The sequence below is a fragment of the Giraffa tippelskirchi genome, chromosome 9 (assembly GCF_054371585.1).
Source record: "Giraffa tippelskirchi isolate mGirTip1 chromosome 9, T2T-mGirTip1v1.2.pri, whole genome shotgun sequence".
NCBI lineage: Eukaryota > Metazoa > Chordata > Mammalia > Artiodactyla > Giraffidae > Giraffa > Giraffa tippelskirchi.
The window spans coordinates 128,846,869-128,857,500 of record NC_137283.1 but is presented as its reverse complement, the minus strand read 5'-3'; the positions used below and the strand labels follow the sequence as shown (position 1 = coordinate 128,857,500).

The window sequence follows — 10,632 nt, the reverse complement described above, 5'->3', positions numbered from 1 at the left end:
GTTAAAAAGAAAAATCATTTATCATTAATTTCAGAAAGATGAGACAAAACAGGATTCTTTCATTTAAAAATCCAGCTCTTCAACGAGTATTTTTGACTTAGTTTAGTGATGCTATCTCCCCAAGGCCAATAAAGGTCAGCTTGAGTAGATTACACGAACTGTGAGTTTCCTTCCAATTTTCTAAAACCTTCTGATTTTAGGATAACTAAAAATCATTAGCAGTTAATTAGATACTTATGATTATTCCCCCAGTTATTTACCTTGACAGCACCATCTCGTTCATCAAAATGAATGAAAGCATAATCTTTTAATTTCTTCACTCGTTCCAGTTTCCCAAACTGACTAAATGCCTTTTCTAAAATCTCTTCTGTTACAGTGTTAGCCAGGTTGCGTACAAACAGGACTTTTACCTGAAATTTAAGAAACAGAAACTTCTATACATTTCCAAACAATAAAATTTCCAAGATGCCACCACCCCAACCCTGCAAACTTAACTTTGGTCACAATCCATTAGAAATATAAACTAGACTAAATTTTCAACTCATTTGGGCAAACACTAAGGAGCATGCTACTGAATTTAATGGGCAAAATTCTAAACAGACATCTCAAAGATGCACAGATGGTGACTAAGCATAAGAAGAGATGCTCAGTATCACATATCACATGTCATTAGGGAATTGCAAATTAAAACAGTGAGATATCATTACAAACTATTAGGATGACCAACCAAAATACAAAACACTAACACCATCGAATGCTGTTGAGAATGTTGAACAACGTATTCATTAGAATGCAAAATTATACAATTTTGGCAGCTTCTTACAAAACTAAACTTACTTTTTGTACCATATGATCCGCTAAACACACTCCTTGGTACTTACTCAAAAGAGGTAAAGACATGTCCACACAAAAACTTGCATATGGACGCTTAATTCATAATTGCCAAAACTTGGAAGCAACAAAGCTGTCCTTCAGTAGGTGACTGGATAAACTGCAGTCCATTCAGACAATGGAATATTACTTAGTACTAAACAAGAAATGGGCCATCGAGCCATGAAAAGACATGGAGTAAAAGAAGGTGTCTTAAATGGTTACATAGTATATGATTCCAACTATGTATGTGACATTTGGAAAAGGACAAAGCTATGGACATAGTAAAAAGAGCAATATTTGCCAGGAATGAAGAAGAGATGAAGAGGCAATCATGGAGAATTCTTAAGGCAATAAAAATATTCTGTATGATACTATGATGATGGATACAAGACATACATTTGTCAAATCTATAGGATGTAGAACACCAAAAGTGAATCCTAATGGAAAGACTGAATTATAAAACTTTTAATTTAGATCACTGATTATAACAACATACCACTCTAGCAAGGATACTGATAGTGGGGGAGGCTGTGCAGGTATGGTGGCAGGTGTGTGTGGGAAACCACTGTACTTGCTGCTCAAAAAAAAACACAAAAAACGCTATGCACAGTATTTTCTGAAGAGAGGTGAGAGTCGCTCAGTCATGTTCGACTCTTTGTGACCCTATGGAATTCTCCAGGCCAGAATACTGGAATGGGTAGCCTTTTCCTTCTCCAGGGGATCTTCCCAACCCAAGGATCGAACTGGGGTCCCCTGCATTGCAGGCAGATTCTTTACTAGATGAGCCACAAGGCAAGTTCTAGTACTTTCCATTAGTTATTATTTTACAATCAAAATGAAGGTGGTTATTTCCTAATAACGTGAATACTGCTGCTGCTGCTAAGTTGCTTCAGTCATGTCCAACTCTGTGCGACCCCACAGATGGCAGACCACCAGGCTCCCCCGTTCCTGGGATTCTCCAGGCAAGAACACTGGAGTGGGTTGCCATTTCCTTCTCCAATGCATGAGAGTGACAAGTGAAAGGGAAGTCACTCAGCTGTGTCCAACTCTTCGCCACCACATGGACTGTAGCCTACCAGGCTCCTCCATCCATGGGATTTTCCAGGCAAGAATACTGGAGTGGGGTGCCATTTCCTTCTCCAAATGTGACTACTACGCCATCTTAAAAAGCAGTTGAACTTAATAAAGCCAAGTCAAAACTGACTGAAACCCTTCATAGAGAAGAATATTCAAAGCATTAAGATAAATTCTTCCAATCCTGAAAGATCCTCAAAATACAACTACAAATTTAACCTGGCTAAAAAGTATTATCACTTCCTCCTAAAATACCTGAAGTAGCATCTGAATTTCTTAATCTAGAGGGATAACTAATAAAAGCTTAATAAGCCAAAGGAAAAAAGAATGAATTGCAAGTATCTCTGTCCTCAAGAATATTTACCGTTTAATATTCACAGCTCTGATACCTCATGCTCCTTTCCTTCTTTAAGTGAACTCGCTCTATTTGCTGGCCTATTACCATTAAAGAGGATTCTTAAAAAGACAAAGGGTGGAATAACTTAACTGTGAACTACACTGGTAAAGTGTTGACTCAAGAGATATTTGTTCTCATAGATGTCTCAACTGACTGATGAAGCAGGATACCTAATAATAGCTAAACCTTGTAACTGCAGCAGCTCTGCTGAGGCCAGTACAGTTCACTATTTTTAGGAGTACGACTATTAACATCAAAACCATGTAATCAAATGGCGCCATTCTCAAAAACTTACACAAATTGCTTTTTGAATCCACACAGAAATGAAAAGTCAGTCATCTCCACAGCATGTATGTTAACTACTTCACGAGGGTTATGATGGCTACACAACTACAGCTGAGGGTCCATGAATAATTTCTATATTCACCCTCCATGCACTTGTTATTTATTTCTGGTGTGTGGCCTTTAACACAGAACACTTCTCTCACTTTCAAAGCACAGTTTAAAAAAAGCACACAAAATTCTCCTCCACTCTCTAAAGCCTTCTGCTGCTCCCACCAACACTACACACAAAAAATTTTAACCCAACTGTCATTACCTTTGCCATAACCTCAGGATCAGGATCTTCTATAGGATCAGCCCATTCAACAGTTCCAACATTTCCCCAGACCTTGACTTTACCACTCATTAACCTACGTCTTGCCTGGGCCGCTGTTTTGTGATCTTCATATTCAAGGAAACAAAAGCCTCTGTTTTTTTTCTTGTCGTCTGGTTGGTGATATAAAATGACGTCTGTAAGACCCTCTGAAAGGAAGCAACCATTCCAGGAAAATTAGATAAAATAAGCAAGAATAAGCAGATCAAAAGATTTCTTTGCTAATATTATACTTAAATATCAAAATGAAAACTAATCTCTTATCTTTACAAGAGATAATATACTGAAAATATTGGTCCAGATATATTAAAATACATTTTAATATATATAAAAATAAACTCAAAAATACTGGTCCAGATAATTTACCTAATCCACACTTTCCCAAGTATTCCTAATGCAAAAATCTCCATTAAAAAACAAAAAGTACTCTTTTTACTTAGACCTGAGGACTATTCTGCTTCCATTAATTAGACAACAGAGAGGCATGAAATCTTTACAAAGCTGTTTTAGGAAACCAGAAGTATAAAATGTTTCATTCACATCCAAGTAAAACCTGATTTTTAATGGCACTCTCCTGGCCTCAGGTATCAGTATGTTTATGTCAAATGAAATAGACTATCTTAGTATTGTATAAGAATTTCAAATGATCCTGGAAACTGGTAACAAGCTGATAATTTGCTAAATATATTCTAGGCAGACAAAATTGTTTTCTTTTAAAAGCCTGTCCCTTGGAAACTTACAAAATCCAAAGACAACGTAGACTCTCTGCTTATAGCCAAGAGTACTCACTACTCCTATAATTTGGAAATTCAAGTCATTACCTACCAAATATTTTTACTAAGAATGTCAACCAGCACCTCAACATGCATAAAAACACACAAAGAAATACAATCTTCCAAAACAGGAAGCACAACAATGATTGTGCAGATTGAGTTCAAATCCCAGATGTATTTCTTACTTAACTACATAACATTCAGCAAGTTATTTCCCAAAACCTTCTGATTCCATGTCTGAAATCTACAGATACCTATCTTATACAGCTATACAAAGAATACAATGAGTCAATAAATGTAGTACTTAAAACAGTGCTTGGCACATAGAAGTATGCAATTACCTTAAGTATTACAACTTGCACCTCCTTCTAAATAAATCCAACTTACCTGTTACTTTGCTAAATTCTTCAAGAATCTGTTCCTTGGTTTTACTCTTAGGAATAGAGCCCACAAAAAGCCTGTTGTTGGCAACCGAGATGCAGACACCAATGTGTTTTCCAGAACGAATTTCGTGATTATTATACTGAAAGGGGGAAAAGTGCACCATGTTAAAGAATACTTAAAATATCCTATGATAGGTGCTTATTACAGAAAGGCACACAATTCCCATACACAAAAGCAGAATCTTTTAACAAACTAAAAATTCAACACTTCAGTTTATCAAGTATTTCTGTCCTTTAAAAAATTATAATCTGAGACATAGGAAGACTGTTAACAACAAAACACACTGATCACATTTATGAACTAAACCAAAAATTGTCAAGTCCTTGAAATTTAGCAAATCTGATAAGAATCAAATCTGTAAGCAGCTTAAATTCCAAATTACTGATTACACAATACCTTGTTTTCTACTTAAATGCATCCTGCTGACTACTTCCATGTAAGGAAAATGGATTCAAATTGCCAACAAGCTTTCTGCCTTTCTGTTAATCAGTACTTCAATCTTATTTTTCCATCTCCCCTAACCACTCATAAAAAGTTACAATAACGATTCTTCAGCTTCAAATCCTTAAGTCTAAAAGGAGAACCTCACTATTCTGAATCCAGCTCTACATTTTCCCTCCATTTCATTTTCATCAAGCCTATGATAACATTGGAAAAAGACAAGTAGATTATGGTATATGTACAGAAACAACTATAAAACTATAGTAAAATGTAAACAATCTTCAAGTGACCCTAATTCATAAAAGGCAACAAAACCATAGAGGCAAAACCCAAAAAGCTCCTATCCCTGTTATTCTGATTCTTGTGCAACAGGTACATAAGGTATGAGTGAAGGAAATACAGCTAAGTCAGAAAATTGATTCCTCACTGTCCCTTTCTCCATTATCTCCAGGTATTCAAAATTAAATATGAAGTTCAAACATCTTTCCCTCCAGTTCACAAGCTTTGTTTTTTCTACCCTCACTGACTCAGTTCACACTTAGCCAAGTCTCTGGTCATCATTTTGAACTGTGGTGTTGGAGAAGACTCTTGAGAGTCCCTTGGACTGCAAGGAGATCAAAGCAGTCAATCCTAAAGAAAATCAGGCCTGAACATTCATTGGAAGGACTGATGCTGAAGCTGAAACTCCAATACTCTGGCCATCTAATGAGAAGAGCTGACCCATTGGAAAAGACCCTGATCCTGGGAAAGAGTGAAGGCAGGAGGAGAAGGGGACGACAGAGGAGGAGATGGCATCACCAACTCGATGATGTAAGTTTGACTAGGCTCTGGGAGTTGGTGATGGACAGGGAAGCCTGCCATGCTGCAGTCCATGGGGCCGCAAAGAGTCAGCGAATGAACTGACTGACTGGTCATCATGATCCCAAGATTACCTCTATTCTTTACACTTGTGCCAGAAACATTCTTTTTTTTAAATCACAATTTTGCCTATTGGGAAAAAAATATCCCTCAATGACTCCCCATAAGCAAAACAAAGTTCAAATAGCTGGACATCAGTAAGTCCATCCTAAAATTCCTCCCACTTTTTCCCTTTCTCCACAATATTGTAATCTTGGCTAATGATGTCAGTTCTCACACTGCTACACCTCTGAATATAATGCTTTCCCTGAAACTTCACCGTTGAAATCTCTTCTGCATACCTGTAGATTTGAGCTCAACCAAATACTTTGCAATCCAATCCCTAAATCCTAGGCTGCTACTGCTGCTAAGACGCTTCAGTTGTGTCCGACTCTGTGCGACCCCATTAGATGGCGGCCCACCAGGCTTCCCCGTCCCTGGGATTCTCCAGGCAACACCGGAGTGGGCTGCCATTTCCTTCTCCAATGCATGAAAGTGAAAAGTGAAAGTGAAGTCGCTCAGTCGTGTCCGACTCCTAGCAACCCCATGGACTGCAGCCTACCAGGCTCCTCCGTCCATGGGACTCTCCAGGCAAGAGAGTACCAGAGTGGGGTGCCATTGCCCACTCCCCCTTCCCTTCACTAAATCCTAATGGAGTCAAGAATTCGGCATAATGCAGTTGTGCTATGCATAGTAGTTAGGGTGTCTTCAGGATCGGCTGTCTACATGAATGAAAAACAAAATCGCCTCCTTAGTCATCACATCCGGGGTTCTTGCTTACAGAAAGCGTCCTGGGGCAGAGACCAGGTCCCCGTCATCTCAAATAATACTGAGGGAACAGTACTCTCCGATAATACTGAGGAACAACAAATCACAGGCTGACTTAGAAAAGCTGAGGGACGGCACACCCCAAAGTGGCCCCTAGAGCCCGCCCTAACACAGCCAGACCCGCCTGGATCAATAAAAACACCCTTCTATGTTAACACAAATCAGTAGTTCTCAACAGGTGTGATTTTGCCCAGGGAGTGGGGAGGCACATTTGACAACGTCTAGACAGATTTTGGTCAACTAGACCTAGTGGCTTAGCGGTGAAGACTCTGCCTGCCAATGCAGGAGAGGCAGGTTCCATACCCTGGAGAAGAAAACGGCAACCCACTCCAGTCTTCTTGCCTGGGAAATCCCATGGACAGAGAAGCCTGGTGGGCTACAGTCCATGGGATCACAAGAGTTGGACATGACTTACGACTATAAACAACAGGCAGATTTTGGTCAACTAGAGGTGGGACTTGCTGTTAGTATTTAGTGGGTAAGCAGAGGTCAGAGATGTTACCAAACATCCTATAATTCACAAAATAGCCCAGCATAATAGCTATCTAGTCTAAAATAGTGCTGAGGTTAAGAAATACTGCCCTGGACTTTGTTTTCTCATACTATTTGTATTCAGACCAAACACCTCTTAAAAGTAGAAATATGCAGTTATCTGCAGATAGTAGACCTATGGCTGAATCCATCATTGCAAGGGACTATGGACAATGAGACTACAATATCCCACCACACAAGTAAGTTAATCTAAGAACACAATAAACTATTTAAGACATGTACATTCCCTCGATTTTTACATGTAAGCATCAAATAGCCAGCGTTAGGGACGAATCAATGACTTTCAATTTGGTCATTTAGTCTGTAATTCCAGAAGTTGACCGCCCCCCCCCCCACAAACCACTAAAATCAGAGGAAAAAAATGGAATGGAATACAAAGTTTTAAAAGGAAAAGGGAGAAGGGGGAGTTACTTTGAAGATGACAGAATCTGGTATCCCTTTCCCTTTTTTGTATTTTTGTTTTCCAAATATTCTAAAACCAGGGGCTATATATACTTAATGCTGCTTCAAAATGGTGATAACTGTTGCCATTATTTTCTCTATAAGAAAAGTTTCTTCCCTTCTAACCTATCCTCACTAGCCCTGCTCTGGTTAATCAAGGCAGGGTAGGTAGAAGGTATTTAAAATGACAATAGTCTGAACAGGTCAGACCTGGTGGGTTCCCAGGTGACACCAGAGGTAAAGAACCTGCCTGACAGTGCAGGAGATGTAAAAGACACAGGTTTGATCCATGGGTGGGGAAGATCCCCCGGAGAAGGAAATGGAAACCCACTCCAGTATTCTTGCCTGGAGAATTCCATGAACAGAGGAGCCTTGTGGGCTACAGTCCATGGGGTTGCAAAGAGCCGGACATGACTGAAGCAACTTAGCATTCATTCATTCAGTCTGAACAATAGGAAGCTACGAATATTTAACAGAATTTATAAAGAAAACTGTAACTCTTCATCCACATTTTTTTAACTTAAAAAACTGAAACATTTTTAACTGACCCATAGAGAGTAAACTGGCTCTCCAGTGAAGTCATTAAAGGAAAAAAGAAGACCCTCTGGGCATATTGTCCAAACGAAGCAAAAGTATCTAGAAATAAACATTTTCAAAGCAATGTCTGCATCTACAGATTAAGCATGCACTTTTATATGTATATTTGAGTTAACTTTTCTTACTCTAGCATTTTTAAGGCCTATCTATCATCTTAAAAGTCAAAATTAAACTTTATATCCTAGCAGGTGAGTAACAGTGACTTAGATGGTAGAAAGGCATTACAAAACAACTGTTCTGATGCTTACTAGAGATTCTAATTTAATGCTGATAAACCCTTACCCTCAAGGGTTAAGTAATCAGGACTATATGATGGTATCAAGATAAACAAAAACATGATCTTTTCCAAACTCTAGGAAAGTTGGCACTGAAATTAACAAGTTTTAGAAATCTAGCTTTTAGATCCAGTAGCACAGTGAGGTATCAAATAAAACAAAGATGAAAAAAAACCCAAAGATGAACCAATATAATTTCAGTATTTCAGAACACCAAAATGAGTTGTAAAGCCTGGAACATTCCCATCACCCAGGCTCAAAAACACTAAGTCACTCTTTCCTTGCCTCATAGCCAATCAGTCAGCAAATCCCCAGAAACTCAGCAACCTCAGATTTGGAATCTGATCCAGAAGTAGTTGCTCAGTCCTAACTCTCCTTATAGCAGCAAAACGACTGCCTCCCAAGCCTGTCCACTTAAGTCTTCTTTGTATTGAGTCAAACCTACTTCTCTAAAAATTCTCCAATAAATCTATTTCCTCCTCCAAATGAGGCACTTCACATACCTATCCACAATGCTTACGACTCAGTCCCCTCTGCTTGGCTAATCATTCCTTCTCTGAAATTGGAAAATGCCTCTAAGAGTGTCACGAAAGTGACATTCATAACACAATACAAATGCAGGCAAAGACTGAGGAGTCTAGAATAAGCTAGAGACTATTCTAACACTTCTGAACGCCAGCTTCTATAACATGCAGTCCAAGATTATCTAGGCTTATTTGGCAATCATACCACACTGCTGACACACTACAGTTTACTTGTGAGTAAGCTGTGTATAGGACTTGACTTTCAACCCCACTCAATTCCACCCTTCTGGTATAAACTACGGTCCCAGGCTATCAAAATCTTTTCAGATCCTTATTTTGTCATCCCCCATGGCATTTATCACCACATGTAGATTCAAGTCACCAAACATTTCAACCAGTCCAACTATACCCTCATTCAAATCACTGATAAGGAAAAAAGAAATACAATCTATAACATATTTACATCATGCAACCTACACTAACGCTCAAAACTTCAATGGCACCATGCAACTCAGCCCGGTAGTCAATGACTACACTGCCTTTTAGCATTCACTTAAACAAGTTTCATCTTTCTCCCACAAAACACTGCTTCAACTCAATTCATCGATTTCCTTCACTGCCCTCCCTACTCAAACCTCTTTAGGACAAAGCCTTCTCTAACAACCCCAACTCAAAGCAATCTATCCCTTCATCCTTCCTTTACCCTGTGACCCACCAGCTTCCACTTTAATTAACTGTAGTTAGCCTCTCATGTTCCAGAAACCCCAAAGTCAAGAACTGGATCAAACTACTTGTACGCTCATAGTGGAAGTTTTCATGTTATTCGCAGTAAACATTTGCTAACTGCTACTTAAAATACTTTGTGGACCTCTCTTCTCAGCTCCATTCATCGAAGTGGTTGTACATGGTGTATACAACCAGTGGTGAATAAACCATCAGTGGCTATTAAAGTCACAACTTAATGTGTCAATAGAGGTCAGTATTCCAGTCTTTACAAGGAAAGTTTTTTCAGTAAGACACTTCCACGGTATTGGACCATAATGGGCACTTGCAGAGCCAGTTGCCCTGGGCTCCAATTCCAGAAGCACACCATACAAATACACACACACACTTGCCCACGTTCCTCTTGGACTTTGTGACAACACCAAATGCTACACAGGAGAAAGTGTCACCCTCCCCATGAATCTATGTTAATCCCTAGGGCTGATGGTAGCAGAGAATAATTGCAAATGGAAGCTAGAAAATCCTTCAATAAGACAGCACTGGTCAGCCTGTCAGGTTATTTATCCAGTACCTATTCTATAGTGGCACTGTTCTGAATGTCAGGGACGCAGAAAAAGAGCAAATGATCTGAAAGGAAGAGAGATGCAAATAATCTTACAAAGTCAAGAAATAATTTTAAGTACATCTAAGCATTCTTTTTCTTAACCATGTTCAGTATACTGTCATGGGGCAACTGGGTGGTAAGCCTTTCTTACAAAGGCCTTCTAAGAAAATTTGATTGATAAGAAGGCAGCAGCTGGGCTAACTGGGAAGTGGTGGAAAGCACAGAAGGTAACTTTGAGTTGGAAATGGTCATAGCTTTTGAGGAGGACAACAAAGGCAAAGTATGGATGGAAGGGTAATGAAGAGTAGGAGGAGAGAGGTTAAGCAGAAACTTGATCAGATAGAGCCTTGTTTAGAAGCCATTATCCTCAGGATGGGAATGCTGTGATCTAACCTACACAGCTAAATGTTAAGACTGTAAAGGGGCAACAGAAAGCAATGAGATTAGCTAGGACTCTTCAAATGGTACCTCAGACTAGGGTGTAGCAGGAAGATGGTACAAACTGGTTAGATGCCAAAAATAAATTTGGCAGCA

At 39.2% G+C, this 10,632-nt stretch overlaps 1 protein-coding gene across 38 annotated transcripts in view; it reads right to left on the bottom strand.

The window, feature by feature from the left end:
• Positions 1–10,632, bottom strand: part of SYNCRIP (synaptotagmin binding cytoplasmic RNA interacting protein) — a 30,810-nt gene that overhangs the window by 10,673 nt on the left and 9,505 nt on the right. For 28 of the 38 annotated variants that reach the window (XR_014064999.1, XR_014065003.1, XR_014065002.1 and 25 more), the window contains 3 exons: positions 4,160–4,295; positions 2,943–3,148; positions 261–410 (listed from right to left, as the gene is read on the bottom strand). Coding sequence is in view for 19 of the 38 variants with exons in the window: in XM_081528685.1 (XP_081384811.1) it covers positions 261–410; positions 2,943–3,148; positions 4,160–4,295 (492 nt within the window). In the remaining 19 variants the exon portion in view is untranslated. The remainder of the gene's footprint in view (positions 1–260; positions 411–2,942; positions 3,149–4,159; positions 4,296–10,632) is intronic. The other 10 variants (XR_014065006.1, XR_014065005.1, XR_014065004.1 and 7 more) reach the window with 2 other exon arrangements.